At 43.1% G+C, this 26692-nt stretch overlaps 1 protein-coding gene and 1 non-coding gene across 3 annotated transcripts in view; one reads left to right on the forward strand and one right to left on the reverse strand.

Annotated features, from left to right (window-relative positions):
• Positions 1 to 3665: 3665 nt before the first annotated feature.
• LOC147012726 (uncharacterized) overlaps positions 3666 to 26692 on the reverse strand; it is a 35551-nt gene continuing 12524 nt past the window's right edge. The window contains exons 2-4 of one of the 2 annotated variants that reach the window (XR_015051044.1): positions 15608 to 15757; positions 12815 to 12928; positions 3666 to 5571 (exon numbers count right to left, since the gene is read on the reverse strand). Coding sequence is in view for 1 of the 2 variants with exons in the window: in XM_085853831.1 (XP_085709957.1) it covers positions 5552 to 5571; positions 12815 to 12928; positions 15608 to 15821 (348 nt within the window). In the remaining variant the exon portion in view is untranslated. Of the gene's footprint in view, positions 5572 to 12814; positions 12929 to 15607; positions 16392 to 26692 lie in introns of those variants that run through there. The other variant, XM_085853831.1, reaches the window with a different exon arrangement.
• On the forward strand, positions 10691 to 10881 carry LOC147012727 (U2 spliceosomal RNA). The gene has a single exon (XR_015051456.1). It is a non-coding gene; the product is annotated as a U2 spliceosomal RNA (small nuclear RNA).

Below are 26692 nucleotides of genomic sequence, written 5' to 3' on the forward strand. Positions count from 1 at the left end.
GAGGTGTCCTTTAAATGCACCAGGATCTGGAGATAAATCTAAAGCATACAGGACCTTCCTGAATGCCCTATCACACCTTGACGTTTTAGCTAGAGTATGCCGATGTATGAAAAATTTGGTGAATACGCTTGGCACACGTCGAATACGTTATGGGTAAGTTTTGTATACGTTAAGAGCACACTGAAGCACGCTGGCATACGTCGTAGTCCGCCGAGCTCGTCGACAAATTTTGGGCATGCTCAAAATTTATCGACGTGCTCAGCGTATGACTCGCACGTTCCGCATACGCTGGCCATAAGTTGTAGGCACGTTATACGATCGTTGACACACGTCGACACACGTTACTTGTAAGTTACTCATAAGTCGAAACATGTCGAGGTAATGTTTAGCGTACCCGAAACTTATTTCTCACCTATGAGTAACGTGCTTTGAACCTATGTGAAACATATCTCCAACGCACATTGATGTATGTTGACGTATTTGATTGACGTCTTCCGGACGACCACAGAACTTACTGAACGCGTTTATAACTTACAGCTACCGTATCATGGAAAATTGGCAGCATTTAGGGGAATTGGTATATAAAAATGAGGTTCACAGGAGGAACCGGTCAGTGTTCCAGACTCCATGTTGAGTAGATGTCCATGTCAGTAGTATCAGTAGTAGTAGTAGTAGGTGAGCGTGTCAGTAGTAGTAGTAGTAGTAGTAGTAGTAGTAGTAGTAGTAGTAGTAGTAGGTGAGCGTGTCACTAGTAGTAGTAGTAGTAGTAGTAGTAGGTCCATGTCAGTCGTAGTGGGTGAGCGTGATGGGGAGGGTGTGGGTGATGATGGATCCTCCTTGCGTCCGCATCCACGGCCACGGCCAGGAGACTTCTTTGCAGCATTCTTCGGCATGACGGTGATGTTGACACTTCGATGTCTAGTGCGGTTATGATTTGAATCGTCGAGCGGCAGTCTTTTAATAGGCTATGCCACATGATCGTCGGCGATACGCTGCCGCGTGCTATGCATAAGTTAGACTATCGTTGGGCATAAGTTGTGAACGCCGACAACACGCTAAGCATTCGTTGGTATAAGTTATCTATAAGTTATCGAAACGTTCTGTGTACGTTATTATACGTTATGCATACATCCAACACGTTATTATATGCCAAAAACTGAAAAAAAAACAATAGTTCAGCGTACGCCAGCGTTTTAGATCAATTTTGATATGTTGCCATACGCTGGCTAAATCGTCAAGGTGTGACAGGGCCTCGAACAATGTCGGTGCTTTTACCAAATTTAAAAAACTGCCAGTAGTGCAAAACGTTGAAGAAAACATTACTGTTTTTCATCAGATACCAGGCTATGTGGCACAAGTCTTACTATGGAAAATTCAACACAGGTAAATTAGAAAGAGCATAAAGAAAGAGAAAGAGAGAGGTGATGGAGAGGAAAAGAGTGCTGGTGCAGACAAGAAGCGACGCACAGATGGCCAGCTCTCAGCAAAGAACATCTGTGTTGTCTGTGGAAACAAGAAAGGCCATCATCATGACTTTAAAACACTAGATGGAGATGAGAATGTGAGGTGCATGACCACTGACCAACAAGATACTGCATTGTTGTCAAGGAGTGCAGGTGGCGACCTTGTTGCATGAGATGAAAAAATATCACCTGACTTGCCTTGCCGGACTTAGAAATCGCCACCGCTCACTAATGAGACAAAATCAGGGCTCTTCAGAAGTTCACACTGAGGGGAAGAGGATTTAGGCAAGAGCCTGTATAGGGACTCATCAGTCATGTAGAGAACTCAGTTGAGGATGGAATCTTCTACTTCAGGTTTTCTGACCTACGTCAACTTTATGAAGGATATTTTCAGGACCTTGGTATCTCAAGAAGGAAATTAACGTGATCCGCTTCAACAAAGAGGTCCTTGAATACTTCCCTCAAGCCCAAGAGCAATGTGATGGAAAGAATGTGGTTCTTGTCTTCCAACAGGGAATTCAGCAAATGTTGAAGCAAGCCTTGAAATTTGATGATAAGGGAGATGCTGTGGTTCTTGAAAAGGCTGCCAAAATAGGACATTAAGATATCTTTAAGTCAGATGGGTTCCACGTTGATGCTTCATTGCCTTACGAATGTCAACAAAATTCTGTGCCTACTATTATGAAGATGCTCATGTCTATGCTGCTGAATGAAGGAGATCTAAATCACCAAGATGCAACAGAATCATGAAAATGCCTTACCATCTCCCAGACCATTCTCTTCAACTGCAGCAAAAAGGCTCCCATTGCTGCCAAGTCTCAACACTCCTTGGACCGTGAACCGCCACTGCTTCTGTTCAAAGGACTAAATGTTCATCCACAGATAAGATCAATGAAGCTGATCACACAGACTTGGGTCTCAATGTCAACTATGATCGAATCTTGCAGCTTGAGAATCAGTTGACGACTGCTGTCTGTCAGCAAACTAAGGAAGAAGGTGTTGTGTGTCCTTCTCAGCTGCGTTATGTTCTCTTTACCATGGGTGCACTGGATAACTTAGACCATAACGTTTCGAGCACTATAGTCAAGGGCTGCTCCCATGGTACAGGCATTAGCTTGTTTCAGTCACCCACCAAGTCAAACATGGGATGCTGCTGGGATGCAAAACACTGCCTTCTGCAAATGCAGAGAAAAGTCATTCATTTCCTGACAGCTATATCACAGTGCCAGCCGCCAGGTGTTTCCCTAAAACAAGCACAGTAGCTGTACCAAAGCCTGGCGATGCAATGAGGACAAGGGAGGGAGATGTAGAAGTAGCTAAGATGCAGGAAAATGGTTGGTTGCAGCAGGCACTTGAACTTAACAATAATGAGGATCCAGAAAAAGAGGATAAACTCACATGGTCATACTACCATGCATCTCTGCAAGATGACTCCCTCTTGGATGACCTGCAACCCCCTCTCATGCAACTCTTGCCACACTATTATCTTCTACTTCTTCTTGCATATGGCAGCTTGGCTGCTGGGTAGCTATCATTTTGTTGGGGCACGACTATGCCGCTAATACTGTGCCCCTATACCAGTACACTGGTGCTCATTTTGCTGACCTCGAAAGTATGACAGGCTGAATCAACCCCACCTGATGTTAATTCAGTGGCCAACAGAACTCGAACTCAGGACCCTAAGATCCCAAGCCAGCCATCCTAACCACAAAGCCAACACCAGTCTTACTATTTTATGAGAAGGCAGAAACAGCTGCCATGATGAAGCACGGCGTGGATGTGCAGCACTAAGTCACAGAATTCCTCAATCCTGGCCAAATTCCAGCAATGTCCATGGATGCTCTGCTCTATAACCTGGCGAAATACATTCAGTTTTGCTGGTCTCACACACCTGGGGAGGACAAGTGTGTCATCATATTTGGTGGACTCCATATTGAGATGGCAATGTGGGATACATTTGGGGACTATCTGGGGGGGCTCTGGTTAGACTACTGAACAAACACAGGTAGGCATGTATTGCCTCCTGAGGTACAACATATTCCTTCCTTCACAGCTCTCATCTTGTCAAAACAAGACACACACACACACACACACACACACACACACACACACACACACACACACACACACACACACACACACACACACACACAAACCAAGTTAGTGCTTTAGCCTTAGCAAAGCTCCAGCAGGATACCTTCAAATGCATAGGACACAAAAGAGGCTTGGAGAATTTGCATGATCAACAAGAGCCCAGCATTTCAGTACTGGGGTACCATCCTAAACCCAGAGCTTCTTGAACTCTTCTTCATCAAAGCCCACCATGAAGCAAACTTCCCTCTCTATGTGGAATCATGGAAGGCCCTGGTTTCATGGTTATTGGGACTTGATCACCACAATTAAGCTCATTGGATCTGCGACATCGAAAGCCTGCCTCCTTCCATTCTGGAAATTTTTTTAGCCGCATGGCCATTGGGTTGTTTTCCAGACTACCAACCCATTTCAGCCATACACATGAGAAAAATAATGCCATGGTAAAGAAGTCTGGGAGTGCAGTAGGATTTACAGAAAATCCATCAGCCTTCAGAAAGTGGATACCAGCTGGGCCTGAGCAAGCAAGACTGATTAAGGAGTTTGAGAAATGCTTTCCTGAAGAAAATGAAAAGCAATATCACCACAAGAAGGGCCCATCTTATCTACTCAGAAGAACTTTAAACAGCAGGCTCTAAGTCTGGTGCAGATCATCAGTGACTTTGGTCAATGCCTTTCTGGATGACACTGCAGAACTACTGACCTTGGACACTCAAAATGTTCTTGATGGGTCTGTGGTTAAAACTGTCCACAATGTGGAAACACTGGGCAAGGACCAGCGCAACTACCACAAAACAGTGCTGATAGATTGCACCTGTTCTATACATAACCCAATGAAGAAGAACTCCCTGCGACCCTTCAGGTCTCCAAAGCCAAAGCTCAAAACCAAGCAAGCTGATAGGATCTTTGGTTTTAAGACTGATTTGGACCTTTTCTCCCAACTGTACATGTCGGACAGCATCGGGAGGCAGATATGGGTACGTTATTCAAGCATGAGAATCACCCATACCCTCATCTCTATTTGACAGAGTAAAACTACATCTGGTAAAGAAGTCTGACCTGCTAACTTGGCTGGAACAGACTACTCAGACAGAGCCTCCAGGCTCATTTGACATAAAAGTTATAGATGGTGCTGCTGTGTTGAACCTCCTCTCCACAAGCAACATTGCCACATTTGGAGATTATGCCAGTGATGTCTTTCTTCCCTACATCATGAAGCAGCTTGAGAGTACCAAGAGAATTGATGTGGTCTGGGACACCCACCTCGAGTAGCATCAAATGATCTATGAGGGAGAAAATAGGCAAAGACATAATAGGAGGAAGGTTGCTTTTGTATCATTTTATGTAATTTGACTGAAGCAAAGTCTCACCGAACATTTCACTATTTTACCCGAATATGGTCATTACCATCAAAATTGAATTATTGCCCCATGTTCCAAATGTTTCAATGTATAATCCTATCTTTTACAACATCGTTTTTATTTTAATACATTTGCAATAAACCAGGAGTGATTTTATTTTTCCAAATCATGCTTTGAATGTTATTCTGTGGATTTTATCTCAGGTAATTGAAGAGAATTTAAGTACATGGTATCCACAAGTTACCGTTCCAAATTCAAACCATAATAAAAAATATATAATGGAATGGGATACAATGATGTGGTTTGCTGCAAGTGAAAGCATATTTCGGAATGTTTTATTGTCAAGATTTGTCGATATCATCATCCGAATCTGAATGGACTTTAATGGAGACTGTGCTTGAACAACTCACAAACGTGTTCAACCACCATGCTGGGCTGGCCTGACTCCTTCCTCCGCAGGATGCTTCCTGTCTCCATAAACTTTTTGTGTCACTCACGAATCGTTTTTCTTGATGAGGGCTGCCTCCCATAGGTCATCCTGAAGCTTCATTGAACCAGTATGGTTGATTTGGTCTATAAATCAAGCAACACACTGCGCCTTTTCTTGTGGAGACGCCGTTTGCATTAAAGGTGACGTCATGCGTCACAGGACACACCTGGAGAAGTAAAAAAGTCAAATAACCAAAACTTTCAGAAATGTTTTTTCACATGTAGCATACCACATTGTTGTTATCCCATTTTAATTTTTAAGAAAATTAACGTGGTTTGAATTTGAAATGGTATTAATTTTGGATACCCAGTTGACTATGTTTGAGATCTGTGGCTCTTTTATTTAATTTTTTTATTCCATCTTCATCAATACTAATCATCCAATTTTCTCCCAGGAAAGATATCTGATTGGCCCATCAAATCAAATGTAGGATTTGATAATTATTATGGTTTCCCTCCGATTTCTCACCCACACTTTGGCATTGCATTCTGTGAGCATTTCTTGCATTTATCCCTCTTCATCATTTCGTGGATAAGTAGCTCCTTCCTGTTACAGTGAAGGAGCTCCGAATTTGAGCTTTCATTAAATACCAAGATCAAAACATGAAGTAAGTCTTAAGATCAAAACACTAAGTCCCAAGATCAAAGTATAAAACTTCATGTTCAAAAATAAAAATATAATTCACGACCTGATCTCCACAATAACAAAATGAGGACACGTTATGTTATCCCGTGCAGTCTTGAGAAACAAGGACATGGGTGAGGTCCACGAGCGGAAAATTTGATTGGTCGTGATGATGTAAAATGCCATCATATTTTGTCCAAGTACTGATGAATGGAAGGGTTTTGAAAGTGCTAAAAAGTGATTTGTGTTCTACAGTGTTCAAGTATATAATTCAAATAAAATAAAATAAAGATTTTAAAACTTGCAGAAAAAAACACATTTTCGGAGGTTTACCACTGTTGACACAGTGGCTATTACACCACCTGATCTAACCTGTTACATTCGTTCTTCATGCCTGTTGTTTGTGTCCTTCATGACATCCTTAAGGCATACTGTACACAGAGAAGTGTGAGATAATATTTTTACTGTGTCTGTCTGCCTGGCAGTCAAACAGAATTGGAAATCATTCCAAACAGGAAAATTACTGTTTCAGGACGTCATAAAGGACACATACAACAGGCATGAAGAACTAATGTAATGTGTTGGATAGAGTGGTATCACAGCCACTGCGTCAACAACGGTAAAATGGTGGTAAATTACATCATGAATTTATATATACGACTTTTACAATCTTTATTTTATTTAAATTTAATTATTCACCTGAACAGTGTAGAACACAAATCGCCTTCTTGTGACTTTCAAAACCCTTCCATTTAGCAAGACTCGGACATGTTAAATAGGTTGGTGTCTTCGGGTAATGTTACAAGACTGCTTCAATCGTGCTAAACTTCAGGAATATTTTTAACGATCTTTTTCTGAGGTCTACAAAATAATAATAAATATCATTATTTTATTTAAATTGAAGTACATACATACCTAAACACTGCGTTGGGTAACATGTTCTATGAACTCTCTGGTTTTGGCATACTGATACTGTACATATATTCCAGTGAGGTGTAAAAGTAGAGGTAGAAGAGAACAGGATGGTTGAGCAGAGAGGTAGATAGTATAATTTGTCATAAGCAGAAGGCATTCATTCAATACAGAACAACAGGACAAGAGTCCAACTCATATCTATCTATATAGGAAGAAACAGAGACGAGTTAGGAAAATAACTCGGCAGGCCAAAAGGGAATATGAAAGGGACATAGCTAAAAATACTGAACATCCCCACAAGACATTCTTTAAGTCTATAAGAGGTAAGGAAAGGGTTAAAAGGAGTGTGGGCCCATTGAAGAATATCACGAGAGAATTGGTTGACAATGATGGTGAGATGGCAGGCTTATTAAACAGCTTTTTTGCTTCGACATTGACACAGGAAGATCAATGAAGGAATGGAGAGGGAACCACTTGAATAATTTCAAACTATTTTAAGATAGTCAGCATGGATTTACCAAAGGGAGATCCTGTTTAACAAATTTGTTGTTCTATGAAACAGTTTCAGATTGGTTGGATGAGGGAAGTGCAGTGGATGTAGTGTATCGTGATGCCTCGTTGGCATGGAGATTGTTAGCTCTGGTGAGGGTTTGCAGTGTGGCAGATCACGTAGTGATTAGAAACTGGCTTAGTGATAGGAAGCAAAGTGTGGCTGCAGGTGCGAGGATGTCTGCCTGGGAGGATGGAAGTTGTGGGGTACTTCAGGATCAGTACTGGGCCCATTATTATTTCATTTTACATCAACGATTTGGATTGTGGGATAAAGAGTGAACTTTCTAAAGTTACAGATGATACAAAACTTAGAAGTAATGTAAACAGCACGGAGGGTGGTAATCAGATTCAGGAAAGCTCGTCTGGATACTTTAATAGACTGGGTAAAACATAAAGCTTGTCAGATGCAGCTTAACATAATGTAATGTAAGGTGCTGGGGATGGGTAAGAACAATAAAAATTGGGATTATATGATGCAAGAGGCAGTTTTGGAACGTGTCACACTGGAGAAGGATCTGAGGGTGGTAATGGATACGTTGGTAATGGGGGTGGTCATGGATGTCACACAGGAGGAGGAGGCGGGGATAGGGGGGGATAAGAAGACAGCACAGTGCCAGTCAGCTATAGGTAAAGCTAACAGGGTTTTACGTTGTATTCATAGGGGGGATAAATTATAAATCAAAAGAGGTCGTGTTACCGTTGTCGAGGAACTGAATGAAGCTCATCTAGAATATTGTGTACCGTTTTGGTCACCACATCTGAGGAAGGCTCTATCTCCCATAGAGAGGGTTCAGCATCGAGTTAATAGATTGATTGCAGGACGAACTAGAGTGAAGTCGATGTTGCACCACCACAAATCCCCACGCTTCCCATCTAAAGCAAAGTTGAAAGATGGCAAAAAGTTCCACCAGGAATGATCCAATATCAAATTTTGAGTTAAATTATTTTTTTGTTTCGACCCCTGTGACCGCAAGTCATTGGGGTGTGGGGGGGGTGGTAATGAGGGTAGAAAACATCATGGTTTTGGATTGGGGCCGATCTGAGATGGTGGTGAACAGCTGTCTTGAAGACCTGAAGTGAAGAATGGGATTGTAGTGAATGTGGAAGGTGATTCCACAGGTGGGAAAAAAACAAAAGGAACAAATGAGTGGAGGTGAGCAGTGACCCCCCCTAGGGCATGAACTGGAGGTCAAATCCACCAAAATCATCACATATTTCATGTGCCCCCCAATGTTGATTGCAATTACAAAGTTTCATTAAAAAAAAGCTTTTATAATGTTCCCCAAATTGCATTTTTTCGTCTTTGACCTTTTGACCCCACTCCAGAGGGTGGAGGCAAAAATGATACTGTTCTTGCACATTCGTGTCATGTGGTGATCATAACTACCAAGTTTGGTGATTTTTTGCACAACCGTTTAGGAGATAGCGTGATGGATGGACAGACAGACAGACAGACAGATGGAGCCAAAAACAATATCCCCCCATTTTTTTTCCAAAAAGTGTGGGGATAATTAAAGGAAGTCATGCTAGCTCGACTAAGCTATGATGAACGGATGAAGGAGACAGGACTTTAAACATTAGAAAGGATGCGATTACGAAGAGATACAATAGAGATGTTTAACATAAATGAAGGATATGGACAAGATAGCTGTAGTGGAGTTTTTCAGCAGATTTTACAATGTTAGGACCAGGAGCCATTTATTGGGGGTAAAGAAGATGAGTTAGGACATTTTTTAGGCAGGGGGTTTTTCAGTCAGAGATTAGTTAATGCATGGGATGGTGTCCCCAGAAAGGTCGTGGTGGTGGAGGTGTCGATAAGTTTAAATAGGAATTAAATAGATACTTTAATCCATCGGAGATAGGTATGAGGATATTGGCAGGATCTTTTTTTGGAAACATAGTCGACGCTCGTGTAAGAGCCAGTATTAGTACACTGAATGGATGAGGATACAACAGGACAAAAGGAACAGCAGAGAGAGGGGGAAACACCAACAGCAGAGCTGAAAACCATGACAGAGGGAGGGGGACAAACAATTGATGTGGGGAGGAATGGGGGGCAGGAGAGGATGCATGGGGTGGACAAGATGGCGACAGAAGGGAACTCTGAAGATGGAAAACTAGAAATTTGGAAGGTCGGATTGGAGTCGGTTGGGTAGTTAACAAGGGTCGAAAAGATCATGGATTTTGTTAGGAGAGATGGTGGTAAACAGCTGTCTTGAAGACTTGGAGGAAAGAATGAGATTGAAGAGGATGTGAAAGTTGATTCCACAGGTGGGAAAATAAAGAGGAACAAATGGGTGGAGGTGAGCAGTGATGCTGGATTGAGGAAGTTTCACGAGAAGGTGGTTGATGGTGATGCCTGGTGTTGGCTTAATGGTTAGGGTGGTGGGTTTGGGATCCTCGAGTCATGAGTTCAAATCCTGCTTTACCATTGAATTAATACTAGGTGGGGTTGACAGTCTGTCATCCTTCCGAGGTCGGAAAAATGAGTACCAGCTTGCTGGCATGATCGAGCCATGCGAGTGACCTTTGTCGGAGTGGAGACCCCTTTCGGATTGTGCTCAATAGCCCAGGAGACTGCTACGGCAGCACCAATGCACTCCACAGAGTATGGTCCCAATGGAATGGATCGGGTTGATGGTGGACTGTGTGAGCACTGTGGAAACGTTGGGGGGGAGGGGGCATTTAAAGCACAGAAAGAGCATAGGGTGCAAGACCAGAAAGGAGGAGGTAGCAGACAGAGAGACCACCGACCTGTCTGCTATGACGAAGTGATAGACCCATATATTCAGCTTCCTTGTGGGAGATTCTAATAATATTGAAGACCTTTGTTTCCATGGTGTCAAGCTGAGCAAGATGTGAGGCAGGGGAGCCAACCCAGAGCAGAGAGCAGTACTCCATCAAGGTGAGGATGAAGGCCTTGTAGGTGGGTAGGAGTTCAGGTGTGCCAAGGAAGGAACTTTGTACAACGGAGGATGACCAGTCAACAGCTGGCTTTGGAGGCATGTTTTGGATGGATGATGATACCGTGGTTGGTGCAGCGCTGACATGATGGGCCAAATGACCTCCTCCTGCACCAAGGTTCCCGATGCATCTTGTGTGTTTATAGAGCTATAAACATTTTCAACCTAACCTTCAGGATAAAGCTACGAGGGGTGTTATTGTTGACCTTTGCTGTTGAGAGTATAAAAATTACCGCTTCTCGGTCTCTTCAGGCTAAGATCAAGTGCAGTATCTTTTCTTATTGATTTAAAGCTCATGTCGCACATTGTGGAATTATCTATAAAATTAATTTTTGATTCTGGGTGTTGAATTATGAGTATTCTGTGTTCTCCATGCTTTTCCATGTCCTGGTATTGTCATATCTCCAGTATCAGTACCAACTGTGTGTTTTGAATGGTTGTTACCCTCGCCGAAGGAGAGGGTATTGCATTTGGGTCCTTTTGTTTGTCTGTCTGTCTGTCTGTCTGTCTGTCTGTTTGTCCATACAGAACTTTCGTGTTTTTCTCTGCAACTGCTTGGCAGATTGCGACGAAATTTTCACCATTTGTGCAACTACTCATGTAGAATGTTTGAATGATAATTATGACGTCATGGGTCACGTGATGTGGCAGCCACATTGGAAAAAGGAAAAACTTTGGACCTCTGTATCTCTGAAACCGCACGAAGGAAAAATTTGAAACTTGGCACATAGCAAGTACTCCTAATGTGGCATGAATGTCATTTTTATGACGTCATAGGTGCCCTCATTATGACGTCATACTTGTATATAGAGAACGCCATATCCGATCAGTATGAAAATTTTTGAGGGTCATCTCGGGATAAAATGGTCCACAGCAAAAAAAAAAAAAAACATGATGTCATCGGTCACGTGATTTGGAAGCCATATTGTTTTTTTAAATAAAAAAAACCTTCAAAATCTTCATCTCTGAAGTGGCTGAACAGATGATAGTCATCCTTCGAGGTTGGCAAAATGAGGACCATCCAGCTTAATGGACACAAGGGGCACTGTGCAACACAGCAACACAGCTGTGCTCCCAGCAATGATGCAACCAGCAGACACAGGCTGTATACAACATTATAATAATAATAATTCGCTTTTTTACTTTTCAATCCATTTATTGCCAATCTGGATGGACCTCCAGATGTGGGCTTAAGGCTTTCATTGGTAAGATCGGTCAAATCCCGGTCACGTAAGGATCTGAAAGTCCCTGTAGTGTTAATCTTGTTTACCTTGTGTACTCCACCACGCCATGTAGTCCGAGGTTCCATGACACTTCCTTCTCAATTCCACAAATTTCCTAATGTCTCTGTTCCCCACTGTTTTGTCGTTCTCTCTACCACGCCTCTTATCTCCTGCTCCCCTTGTTGTGCATTCTGTGTTCGCTCTCATTTGAGCCTCGACATTGGATACAATTATATATATATATATATATATATATATATATATATATATATATATATATATATATATATATATATATACAGTATATATCGCTTATTTGGGGTGATTGTACTTCTTTCCCTTAAATTTTATGCAATTCCATTTCACTCTTCTTCTACCCCTCCCTTTGTTTGCCTAATCTGGAAATAGCTTATAAGTGAAACTATGATCCGCAAAAGAACAGGTAAGAGTGAGTGAGAAGAAAAGAGGTGTGCGCCAATCTCGATGGACCTCCATATGTGGGCTTAAGGCTTCCATTGGAAAGATCGGTCAAATTGGACAAAACAAATTTCAATAATTAACACAACCATCGTTTTTGGTTAAAGAGTAATGAAGCTTTTTGTAAAGCAGGAAGCAAAAACAGCAACCAAACAACTTTAGCAGGATGTTTACCTGGCAGTGCAGTGTGTGCAAATTCAAAAGGTGTACATTGGGAGTTATGCACTCGTATTACCATTTTCATCTGAACAGAACACTGCATTATTTACAGTTACCAATGATAAGATGTAATGAGAATTGACAAAAAGGATATACGTCATGAACTCAATGCTTAAGGCAATGATTGCAAACTTCCGTAGTGAGCTTCCGACTCCCACATCGCATGAAGTATTTATCGTTAAAATCATTTGGATTGGAAAAAAGAAATCGACAAAGTTATCTGGGGTGGTTTATTATCATTTGAGATAACGTTATGGAATAAACAAATCAGTTTTGCACTCGAAAATTTAACCCGTTGCAATCTTTTAAGACACTTTGGGGGGGAAATGAGGAAACCTGCTTGTTTAATTGTAGCATTCATAACAGCAGTCATGGTGTTTGGAAGACAGAACTAAGAAGTGCACAATCCCACAATGATATGATATGTCAGGCGTACCTGTGATAAAGCTTTGAGATGCAATGCAATTTCGTTTCTGCATTGTTGTCACTGCATGCTCGGATACGAGCACGGGCTTTCCCCTACTGTCTTGTGGTCCATTTTTGACAATTCCTGCACGGTTCGACAAGGACTTGATGAGTCGAACTGCATGGAGGAGCTTGTAAATAAAATCTCGTGCATGACAAACACTTGGTAATCAACAATGTACCTTTACATGCATTACAAGGGCATTTGTAGACAATGGAAAAGCATGTTTGGTATATGAGATTTGATCATCAGCCAGGGGTTCTAATGGGAATGTTAAACAGGCTGACTCAACCAACAGTTGTTAATATCCTTGCATATCGGAATGCTAAATCAAAGCATCCCTTTCACATATTGACGAATTCAAACTGTTATAGCCTGCTGGGCTTTTGAAATATTCCTGCCTGACACTCAGGTTTCTCTCAGCAGTGTATTCGTGTTGCACAGCATGCAACATGAATGATCAGTCACAAATTCCTGTCCATTATCTTCTTAACAATAATACGCTTGTTCATCCGTGTGTGTGTGTGTGTGTGTGTGTGTGTGTGTGTGTGTGTGTGTGTGTGTGTGTGTGTGTGTGTGTGTGTGTGTCTGTCTGTCTGTAACATTCCAGTATACCTTTTGGTTTGACGGCTTGCCTGACTCCACCAATCCACAATTTCATCCCAAGGAGAAATCTTACAGCCGCCATATTGCTGCTCACTACCTTCCAAAACCATATCCTTGGAGCTGTCACATTCACAATCGTCATGCACTCCCTATAGTTTCCCTTCATTGTAAAACTACCAAAGTGACAGTTAAAAGGATTTTGAGGCAATAGGTGTCATGGTCGTTGTGAAGATCGGCCTCAGCGATCGAGACAGTGATCTGTTAACTTATGCACCACCCATGTGGCATTCTCAAAAGCAGGGATTAAACCCATGTGATTAGAAATTTGTCCGAGGTCATTATTTCCTTTTAACGATGTGTGTATTATTATGTGTCCACCTCGAGGCACCAAAGTGAGTGCACCAGTTATCTGGAGGATGTCACGGCAGAAAATAAATAAGGATACTAATGTGCCCTGTTTGTTGTTTTATGGGTTAAACCAGCATACGGCAAGAGACAGAAGGATATTTTATAAGTAATATTTATTAATCCCCACTGTCTACCTTTAAAACAATAATACTGTTGCGGAAATGGCCCTTAGTGTGTTATTAAATATAGGATTAGCCCAGATCCCCCCATTAAATGCATGTTTAGCCAGGTTGTTCGGTAATTGGATGTTACATGTGTCGGGAGATGCAGCAGGCTGTTCATTGTTCGTGCAGTGGTGGTGTACCAAGAGGTTCTTCTTCTTCCTACCCCTTTCCGGACAATAGTCCCCGCCCAGCGCTCTGAGAGTGGCAGTCGAGTTCGAGAAGAGCGAGCGCCGGAAAGGCAGGGGTTGATCTGCCTGAGCCTCTACACGGGCGATCGGCAGTAAGAGGAACTGCCTGAGCCACGATACGGGCGATCGGCAGTAAGGGTGACTGCCTGCTTTGTCAAGTCTGCCTTCTGCTGGATGAGAAACGACTGTGAGAGTCTGCCTTCTGCTGGATGAGAGGCTGCTAGAGCCGAGTCTGGGATCGGCTTTCGTGAGAAGAGTGAGCCTCGTGAAAGAGGCAGGAGAAACGACTAGTGGGAGTCGGCGATCGACTTTTATGAGGAGGTCCTCGACAGATTCATCCGGAGCCCAGTGACAGGGCCTCTGACTGTCCCTACTCACGACACGTCTCGACACGTCTTGTGGTCCCATCGATCTGCCTGCGGAGCCAAACACCCCGATTTGGCCTAACCTGGTGAACAGGCCAGGCCCAGACTTGTATATTGGTCCTTGTGAAAAGCCAACTGGAGCATACCATAGATCTTTCGTCTTGTGCCGTCGACCTTACGGGGACTGAACGCACTGAGGTTGCGTGCGTGGGTGGTGCAAAAAAGGAGGACGCCGCCGCCATTTTGCCACGCGGGTTGTTCGAGCTGGGTGCTCGAATCCATTGACATCGGCTTGTCATGAGCTGTATTTGTGCCTTTGACACTTTTCCTCGTCCATGAAGCATCACCAAGTACTCTGTGTCTTGTCTGCATGCTGTCCTTATCTTGTCTGCATGTTGTCTAAGGTTTATCTCGCTAGGGTTCCCTTCGAAACCCGTAATCCCTAGTTCCCTTGTTAAGAACGGGTTATAGATTAATTATAACATTGTCGTGAATGCTTTGCTTGTTTTGTGTTCCCTGATGTGTCCCCAATAAATCTGGCTGAGTTATACAAGATTTGCCGCCTTGAATTTATTCGTGCCGCACTGAGGAACGATCCGCTCGATTTGGATATGAAACCCAAAATGGTTACGGACTGGTAGACTCCGCTCGGTCTCTGACAAATCCAGTCTGTAACCGGGGTCTATTTCCCCAACTGGCAAGGCACGGGTGTACGTTGGTATCATGATCCGAGGCACGTGACCCGAGGCCTGTGCAAGCCAGCCGGCGTTATAAAACCCAAACTGGTTACGGACTGTGATTGACATCAATCATCCTAATCCTTAACAATACTAATTAAAAGCAACCCATAATGACTTTCCTAAGAATCCACAAATTAATGAAGTACAAACATCACAGATAAAAAGGCAGCTATGAATTAACTCACAACTTATGAGGTGGCAACTTATCTCAGGTAACCAGTTTGTAAAATAAACCTGAGCAGGTTGGAAATGTGTGAAGGGTCAGCTGTGAGTATGTTCAAAAGGATCTTACCCAGTGGGTGCACACAGGATGAATCTGACAGGCCAGTTGCATCACAAAAGTCCTCAGAGGGTGAAAGCCTTGTCACACCGGAGCATGGAGAAGAACCCGAGTCCACAGGAAATGCTGTCTCACCGAGAGGTTGAATTCGGGCGCTCCACACTGTGAAGGACAATGCATACTGGAAGCAGGTAAGGAGAGAGTGAAGGAACAGGCAGGCTGCCATCTCAATGCAGCCAGCGAGGAGATGCCTGCTTTGAAGTTGTCTCTGAGACAACAGCAGACGGTAGATTTGACAAGTAGACCGATTACTAAATTAGAGCAACCAATGTACAGTGGGGTGAAGTTGGGTCATTGGAGTCAGGGAACTGGGTTGCTGAATTATTCCAGATTCACATACAGCAGACTCACGATTCCACCTTTACTGTTTGAATCAGTTTTTCACCACATTAAATTCTGTACAGCAGCTATTCCTTCTCCCTCAACATGTTCCCTCTCTCCTGTCTCTTGAGACAAACTGTTGGTATTTTATATCTTCCCCAAACTGTCAGTAAGCCTTTTGTCTTCGTTTTGTTGTGGATTCTCGAGGCCTTGGTGCATTTCTTATGTCGTTTTGTTGCAACTACCTGAGATGCTGTTGCCTTTTCTCTCATGGTGTTGGTCTTTCTGATGCTAATTCAGCCTTAGCAAGGTTCATTGTGGCATTCAACAACCCATTAGGACATTAAACAGCCAAAACAACTTTCTTTGCCCCAAAGCACTGAATTATTTTTTTCTGAAAACAATTATTTTTCCAAAGTGCAAAACACTTTCATCCACAGCACAATTAAATGTTAATACTGTAGTGGTTTATAAAACTCTGGTGAAATAATACAATTAATATGTCCATAACAATATATGCACCAGGAAGAATATAATTGGTTTTGGGTCATTTATTGTTGTTGTATGCTGGATAAGCAAATATGCTGAGTATTCCAGTCTTCTAAGTTGAGGAAATACGCACACGACTCGATGAAGGGAAGCCATAACCAAAAGTCCTTTATTGCGCATGCGCATGCTTCACCCCCTGGTAACGTCAATCCCTGAACATTCCGGTATACATCAATTGTCATATTTCTTTTCTGCATATCTCGCAGGATTGTGGGTTGGACCGGCGACTGTGATGGGTGTGGAGGGGGAGGGTGAGGACTTGGGGTTTGTGAGGGGTGGAGTGAGTGGGGGACATTTGAAGACTTGAAGTGACATTTTACATGACATGAAATTTCCACGGGTCTCTGCTATTTTATCATTCTGGACAAATCTCCAGATGAAACATTGTTCTAATACATGATGATATTCAATCTAACAGGACCAAACACTTCTCACAAGCATATTAAGGTAATGTTTCTTTAAAGATATATCTGAAAGCGGCTGACAGGCTGGTTCAGAGGTCGTGTATTTATGTGTAAGCTGCCTTGTCTGGGTTTGATTCCCAACCTGACTATAAAATGTGAGATTAATGCTTTGCAGGCAGGGTGTTGTTTCACAAATTGCACCATCCCTCAGATGGACGTTAAAAGCTGGGTGTCGGGTCTGCTGGCATTAGCTGGCTGGACGTAAAATACCCATGGTGTCATTCGCAAGGAGGAGGCAAATTATTGCCAAAACGCAAGTCAAATTCCAAATTCCTGCCTTGACTACTGCTGGAAAGGAAAGGGCAAGCCACTCAGTACAATCCTTGCCATGTTGCTTATGATTTCTTTAGCAGTACTGAAAAGAGAGATATAGGTTTGAGGAGAGAGACAGAGAGACGGAGAGACAGAGACAGAGAGACAGAGACAGAGACGGAGAGACAGAGACAGAGACGGAGAGACAGAGACGGAGAGACAGAGACAGAGACAGAGACAGAGACAGAGACAGAGACAGAGACGGAGAGACAGAGACAGAGACGGAGAGACAGAGACAGAGACGGAGAGACGGAGAGACAGAGACAGAGACAGAGACACAGAGACGGAGAGACAGAGACAGAGACACAGAGACGGAGACACAGAGACGGAGACACAGAGACGGAGAGACAGAGACGGAGAGACAGAGACGGAGAGACAGAGACGGAGAGACAGAGACGGAGAGACAGAGACGGAGAGACAGAGACGGAGAGACAGAGACGGAGAGACAGAGACGGAGACAGAGAGAGAGAAAGATGAAAGCAGCATTATCCATCTCTTCCTTAGGTTTTGGGTTATTCTTAGGGCTTTGCATGGTGTCTTAAAGGGATAGAGTGGAGTAGGTGGGGGAAGACGTTTCCATCCTCATCATTGATTCAAAGCATGAGGCACTCATGTTCAGCACGAGCAGATATGAAATGGCACTTTAAATTACTGCAGTTGTTTGTTTAGTAACTGTGTGTATTATTGCGTCCAAACAATTCTACTCGGGTCGCATTCAAATACAGGAGCCTCGTGATTATGCAAAGAAGGGGCCTCACAGCAAATGAGCAAAATGACCTTTTGAAGGCAAAATCAGCTACTCTTTAATTTGGTTCATTTTTATGTTTTTTAATCATTTGATTTCGACAGGTGGAAGGGATGGGGGGTTGTCATTCATCATTTATTCCAACCTATTGGACTAAATACACATTCCACATGCAAGAGGGAACAGGTATAAGAAGGATAGAGATAAATTGAGATTGTAAAATGTAAGAGGGAAAGTAGGTTCAGGATAAAGGAGAAGAGAGGTTGTAGGATAATTTGGGGGGAGAATGGGAGAAAGGGTAGGGGTGGGGAAAGTACAGGGCTTAAAAGAAGTGGGGATGAAAAACTGCTGCCATTTTGCATAAGTAATATAATGGTGGCACTTAATTTTATCAAAGAATATCCAATTGGAGGAGGAAGAGGTACAGAATATAAAGATGTCCTCTAATCTCAATAAATAATTTCACATTTCCTATTCGTAATATCATATATGCAATGTCTTTGTTATGCTGTGATGAAGTTATTCTCATATGCTCATGTGATAGCTTAACAATATACATGTGATGGGGGGTTTCAAATGTTCTCGGAAGAAGATACTCACAACAGTTCAACAAAGCATGTTTATTTCAGGTTGACTTGGTCCTGTTTCTATCTGATCTGAGAGCTCAAGATGCAAGAAACCCAGATTCATAATTCTATGTACATACTTTGTATTTTTCCTTTATCTACTATTTGTGTAAAAGTACACTTATATCTACGAAGCCTTTGTCGAGCTCTAGCATGTCATAAATGCAGAAACTCATCCATGAGCCTGATATCAGTGTCATAAAACAAAAATGTAAATGCTTTTGTTTGTAAACGTGTATATGTATATATATATATATATATATATATATATATATATATGTATATATATATATATATATATATATGTATATATATATGTGTATGTATATATATATGTATATATATATGTGTATGTATATATATATATGTATATATATATATGTATGTATATATATGTGAGCCTGGTGTTGGCGCAGTGGTTAGGGCAGCGGCTTGGGATCCAAGAGGTCCTGAGTTCAAGCCCCGTTGAGCCACTGAATTAATACACCAGGGGGTTGACTCAGCCTGTCATCCTTCCGAGGTCGGCGAAATGAGCACCAGTATACTGGGCTGGTGTATACCCTGGTTAAAATAGGTGTACCATATCCCTGTGTCGTAAGAGGCGACCAGGGTTGCGTCAGGAAGGGCATCCGGCGTAAAACATGTGCCAAATCACGATGCGGATCATAATGGATGATCCGCTGTGGCGACCCCTAACGGGAGCAGCCGAAAGAAGAAGAAGAAGATATATATATATATATATATATATATATATATATATATATATATATATATATATATATATATATATTGTTGCAGTTCTCGGAACTGCATGCATCCAACAGATAGTGCTCCCAAGACAGTTATTCTATTATTATACATGTCGATAGTCCCTTCCCTTTTGTCTAGCGGGACAACAGGGGCGTGCATTGCGATGTTCTCGTAGCTAGATTTGCTTCCATCATTTCTTCTTCATTTCATTTCAACTCTTCTTTTCTGATTATTCCTGAGGTAAATCTGAGCCACGCGCGCCTTCGCTGTGAGATGGGTCCTCGCGGAGGCCAGCGCGTGCGGAACCGCTGCGAGGAAACGATGACGCACGAGCATTAACAGTGCAGAGCCCCCGTTCCCAAGCGAGCACTCAACCCAACGTGTGCGGCGAGTCATACAGTGCTCTTGGCAGTTCGGGATTATCGACTCAAACTTCAGATGATCTGCGGAAGATTGCCGGTTGCATTAAAAAGGCATACGAATGAATATCTCCAAATGGCTGCACGAATGGTGTTTTCACAACACAGGAAACACAGCCAGCACGACGCCCACGCTGCATGAAACGCGTACGGAGGCCGATAAAGGCGACTCCACGCCACGTTGGGCAGGATGTGAGTGTGCGAAGTAAAAGTGGCACGTTCCTTTTCAACCAAATATCTGATATATATATATATATATATATATATATATATATATATATATATATATATATATATATATATATATATATATATATATATATATATATATATATTGGTGTTCGCCCTGCGCACACGCCAGCAGAGTCGTGCGCGCATGAGTGCTGGCCACGTGCATAATGGCCGAACCACGCGCACTGTATGGAATGTGCTCGAAGGCAGACACGTACGCCGCTCGCGACTGTTATCGTACAAAGCAGGGCACGAATGCACCGCTCACAACTTTGTATCGTATTTCCTCAATATCTGACACATATCGGTGTTCGCCCCACGCACACGCGAGCAGAACCGGGCGAACGCGAGCACTGACCATCTGGGCCATGGCGGATCTGCACGTACTGCGCGAAACATGCATGGATTTATCCATAACAAGGTACCTTCGGCCCTCACGGGCAGCAGCGGATTCCCATGGACGGTGAACGTCTTCTCGTCTCTATGGCCAGTGAAGCTGCGATCGAGCAGGGGAATGTTGTACAGTGTGGGCCATGTTGGCGCACGCGGAACAAGCGCATTGATCAGCGCTGATCGGACGCCCGAGCGGGTATGCCGGACCCTCGGCCGGTCGCCAAGGCACGGCCCCGGGGGTTTTTGCGCGACAATTCGAGAGCCAAGTTCGGTGTGGGAGATTCGTGTCATGTCGTGGGGTCGGGATGTCTGGAATATTTTCTCTGTCTGGGATGGCCTTGCCAGAAACAGAGTGTTGCAGTTTCCGGTCAAAGTTAGCGGGCCGCATGAGGGGTCGGGGCCAATCGGAGCACCCGATTCAGGTGATGACGCTTCGCTTCGGGGTGGCCCCCCGTCCCGCGAGTCCTATAAAGATCGGAGCAGTCCCTCCGCCTCTCTCTCGCCCTCGTCTCTCTGCCCGACATCGCCACGACCTGCCTCCTCGTCTTCACCCACACGACGTTGAATCCACCCGCCTACCTGGTCCCGCCTACCACTCCATCCACGCACTCTGGACTCCACCCCTTCTCCACTCAAGCCCCTCCTTCATGCCCACGGTCTCCACACGCGCTGCTGAAGCCAGAGATGATGTGCCAGCTGTCGGGTACCGCACCACAGAGCATTACACCCCCCCCCCAAAAAAAACCGTATTGGTGGTGCGTTCATGTTATCAAATACAAAGGTACCGATATCGTAGCCTCAACTCCTCTCCATCGGGTTTTCTGTGCCTGTGTGTGTGCGTGTATGTGTGTGTCCTGGCGCCTGTCCACTTCAGTAAGATTGCAGAAGATAGTTATTGGTATCATTATTAATCATTGTTATTATTTTCGCGTTAAGTCTGCTCTGTGTCCCCTTTTGTAAGTTGCCTGTAAATATACTGAACAAAAATATAAACGCACCAACCTAAATATCTAAGTCAAGATTACCATTATGGGAAAATGGTCAAACCGATGATATGTTTGAGCAATGGTTCCTTTGTTTTGCTCAAGACAGATGTTCCCATTGAAATTGACCACTCTGAGTGTGTGGACTCACACGTTGAGTAATCCTTCCCATGAGCACCATGGGACTTGACAGAGTGATGGTCAGTGAGCGTGACCAGGACACAAACACTCCCTATAGCTTGCCCTATAAAAGGCCTCCCCAAAATGTGGACTGGTGCCAAATGTCAACATGCCACAGATGTCACAAATCTTGAGGGAGCGCCCCATTGGCATGCTTAATGCTGGGACGTCAGTACGGGCCGTTGCAGCACACTTCAATGTCCACCACTCCACCATTAGCCGCCTGAGAACGTGCCTCAGAGAGACTGGAAGCACCGTGAACCGCCCACATGCCCGGCGATCACGTGTGACCACCGCCGGTCAGGATCGTCACATGAGGCTGCAACATCTCCGGGATCGACTCCGACCGGCCACGAGGACTGCCGATGAGACTGTCGGGCTGCAAAACAGGCGCAGGCGATAATCTGGTGATGTCCATGCGCCGGAGATGCACCGCTCTGCGCGACGCCAATGGTGGACACACCCGCTACTGACTGTGTGAACTCTGACAGTGACACCTCGGTTGTGTCGGCTGTTGTAGCGCAAAGACTGTCGCCAGCATTCTCAAGGAACTCTTTGAAATTTAATGCTCAATTGTCATGGATTCTATAATCAAATTGTTGTGAAGATTTAGTATTAATGAGTTCGAGGTAAAATAGTAACAATCGCTTGGTGCGTTTATATTTTTGTTCAGTGTAAATCACTATTAGGAATGTTCCCAGCTCGTTTTTGTGGTTTCCTTCATTGATCCAGCATGGTCCGAATCCTAGCTTAGCCGGGACTTTATTCCCAACGATCCATTCCTTTAAGCCGGTACGTCCTTGGCAGTATCGCCCGGATGCGTCCGATCCGGTAAAGTGATCCGATCCGGTTCGGACAAGGTGCACCGAGGGCATGTTCCCTGGTAATTAAATCACGTGATTAATTCGGTAACCCGGTTAACCCATAGATGGGAGGACCCTAGGTCATGCAGTTGAGTTATTAGTATCCACGGTCGGTTAAGCGACCCGCCGCGTCACGGAATTATCCGTGTGTGACGGCCTACAATTCCGGGGAGTCTGGTGGGAGCCGAGATAGCTTACCCCCCTAGTGGTCTTCTCACCCGACTCCCAGCCCGCAACAATATGTATATAATATAATCTCTGAAGCTCTTATGAATCATTGACTGATTCACTGACTAATATTAAAGATCGGTAACTTCTGGGTGAAGTAAATAGCTGAAATTTCGTGTCCGGATGAACATTGAGCTGATGCACCGGGGGGGGGGGGGGGGGAAAAATCACAGAAGCATTGGAAAGCGTCCATAAATGAAAACATCCGAAAATAAGTGCAGCCTTAATAGTTGTGCTCACTGTAGGTGAGGGACCCGAGATAATGAGGACAATGGGAGGTCATGCTGCCACTGTTGCTGTTTATCCTGCACCTATGTACGAAGCACGGTTGGTTATTGCTTACAATCTGTAAGCTGGTGTATGTGTATATATATATATATATATATATATATATATATATATATATATATATATATATATATATATATATATATATATATATATATATATATATATGTAATGGACAAAAATATGTAAACAACATAATCAAAATAAAGACCAATTACTGCATCATAGTCCCAAGAAGGAAGGCACACATAACAAAGCACACACACACACACACACACATATATACAAACATACATACACAGATTTATCATGAACTGGTAAGTACTCGACTTTGCCTGTCATCCTTCCGAGGTCGGCAAAATGAGTACCAGCTTGCTGGTATCCTGTGTCGAAGTGGCAACACATCCAGGATTTTGCCCAATAGCCAAGGAGACTGCTTAGGCAGCACCAACACTCTGCATAGAGTATGGTCCCAATGGATGGATGGTAATTACTTCCAAAAGCTATTGTATTTGAAGTTATAACCTAAACTTATAAGCAATTGTCTGATTTCCCAACTGTCCATATCATCAGCTGGGCAGCGTTTATCATCGAGGTTTCGATCCTATCAGCCCAGAACCTCTCCAAATGGCGGATCCCCAACTCCGGTCTCAGTTCCACATCAGTAGATTACACAACATCAATGGACCCACAATCTCAAAGTTGTGTCCAGACGGTCAGTCAACACAGCAATGCAATATCCTTATTCAAACTTATTTAATTATTAATTTTATTAAAGGTCACTTAATATGGCATTGGCCATCACGTGTGGCCAGTACGGCCTGTATGTGCCATGGCATAGAGTCCATCAGCATCTGGAATTCCACAGGAGGGATGCAGCACCATTCTCCCACGAGAAAGTCAATCAACCTCATTGGGTTCAGATGTGTTGACCGAGAAGGCCGTGACATTTGGATAACATCAGTGTCATGCTCATCAAACCATTGGGTGACCACACATGCTCTGTGTATGATGACATTGACTTCCTGGAAGACACCCCTCCCTGCAGGAAATAAATGCTGCAACATGAGGTGAAAATGGCCACTCAGTACCATTAATTAGCGATTGCCATTGATCTTGCCTTCTCAGGGAATCACTGCACCCAAACCATGCCAGGAAAATGCGCCCCACACTCTTACAGAACCACCTGAACAATTAACAGTTGGAACCAAGCACTCAGAGTTGTAGATTTCTCTAGATTGGCATCACACATGCCCTTGTGCATTTGCCTATCTTCTTGGAGGGACGAGTGGCTGCAAGCCATGGAAGATGGAGCATTAACACGTCTGTGATGCCCTTCGATGTCTGGAGCCACACATGCGTTACACTGGACGGGCCAGCGTGTACCTTGCCCTTTGCCGACAGGTTCAGGTAAACCGCTGAGCTCCACCCATGATGAGGACTGGGGCTTGAGACAGTGTCCCACAAACGAAGAATTCCCAGGAAGCACGAGTCATCAGCTTGCGTTGATTAAGTCCCTGCCCTTCGTACGCACCGCCCGTCGCTATTACAGTTTGGTGAGATTCTCAGATCAGTCCCTTGCACAGGCCATCCACGATACACGTTAAACGTTGTCATTGTGTCGGCTCGTGCACCAAAAAGATGAGCAAACGTGACTGTCTGGAGAAAGTAAAAAATCATAACAAGGTTTGAGAATATAATTTGTCGAGAACACGGTGAAGGATGATGATTCATCTGACTATATCACATTTCTCCACTGCTCAGTAGTCCATTTCCTGTGCTATTTGCACCATTGGACTCACACACATGTATTTGCCAGGTGTGATGAGCGGTTTGTGCACTGCAACCCGACGACGTTATCCTATCCTGCTCTGTGTAGTTCTCGGAAGACTATTTTTGATGAAACTGGCTGCTCGCTCCCCAGGTTAAAATTTACAGTCAATCGATCTGCTGTTGTTCATCTGCTTTGCCTTGCACTTCCAATTAACACACGGATATCATGATCCTGGAATATGCGTTTCCACCCACTGTTGTCCTTTGCTCATGATGTCTCTCAGAGTTCCATGCCGACATCACCTTAGTTAGTTAAACATCATTGTTAGTGAAACATCAGCAAGTTGAGCTGTCTTTTCCACTGAAGCTCCTGCCAAATGTGTCCCAACAACCACCCATCTTCGAAAGTCACCGAGGACCCCTCTTGCAGCTATGCTAGCCATAATTATAGGCAACCAGGCTTGTGCATCATTTTTATACATGACCCTAAGTATGCTGGGATGTTATTTGCTTCATTAACACATGGGCCACACCTGTGTGGAAGCCATTGCTTTCAATACACTTGGTGTCCATCATTTACCCAGGTTTCTCCATTTTTTGTCTGCTTTTTTGTAGTTGTTTTTTTACATATACATACTAGCGAGGTACCCATGCTATGCAGGGGAAGGGGCTAGACAGCCGGTTCGTGAAGGACTAAGGCAAAAAAAATAACTGCAGCTGACCCCAACAGAAGTTCGGTGTGTAATATTTCAATTATTTCACAAGGGCAAATCTGCAAATGTTTTCATTCCAAACAGCCTCATTCCGATCATAAATTAATACTACTAGCAGAGTACCTACCCTACGGGTGATCTTGCTCCAAGCATGCAGCATGTTCTTCTGACGCAAACCTTTATTTGGGTGGTATATAAGCAACTGACAGCTCTGTATAGGCAAAAAATTAAAATAAAATAACCCAGGTTACGTGCATGAAGTAAAAACATACCTTCTGCTTTTAATTAAAAAGACCTCACTGCAGTGGAAAATATGTGGGAACAGGAATACTGTACAGTAAATGGTGGAGACTTGTAATACCCTCCCCCACCTGGAAGTGGCGCTACACGATACATATTTACATAGAGTTAGGGGTTTTAGTATTTACATATGTGCGTGACGTCAGCATCATGTCATATCCAGTCACAAGAAGGTTTTTTTGTATACATACATATATACATTCCGAGGCACTTTCATTTGGATAAGTAGTACTATCGAGGACAGGTTGCCACTCTGAAGCAGCATAGAATCGTATATATATATATATATATATATATATATATATATATATATATATATATATATATATATATATATATATATATATATATATATATATATATATATATATATATATATATATATATATATATATATATACATATACATATATACATATACATATATACATATATACATATACATATATACATATATATATATACATATACATATATACATATACATATATATATATATACATATACATATATATACATATACATATATATATATATATATATATATATACATATACATATATACATATATATATATACATATATATATATATACATTATACAAACAGTGGGAACAAGTATTTGATACACTGCCGATTTTGCAGGTTTTCCCACTTACAAAGCACGTAGAGGTCTGTAATTTTTATCATAGGTACACTTCAACTGTGAAAGACGGAATCTAAAACAAAAATCCTGAAAATCACATTGTATGATTTTTAAATAATTAATTTGCATTTTATTGCATGAAATAAGTATTTGATCACCTACCAACCAGTAAGAATTCCGGCTCTCACAGACCTGTTAGTTTTGTCTTCAAGAAGCCCTCCCATTCTCCACTCATTACCTGTATTAACTGCACC

This window comes from Eptatretus burgeri, chromosome 14, assembly GCF_056783735.1.
Source record: "Eptatretus burgeri isolate ZD-2024b chromosome 14, Ebu_testis_v1, whole genome shotgun sequence".
Taxonomy (NCBI): Eukaryota; Metazoa; Chordata; class Myxini; order Myxiniformes; family Myxinidae; genus Eptatretus; species Eptatretus burgeri.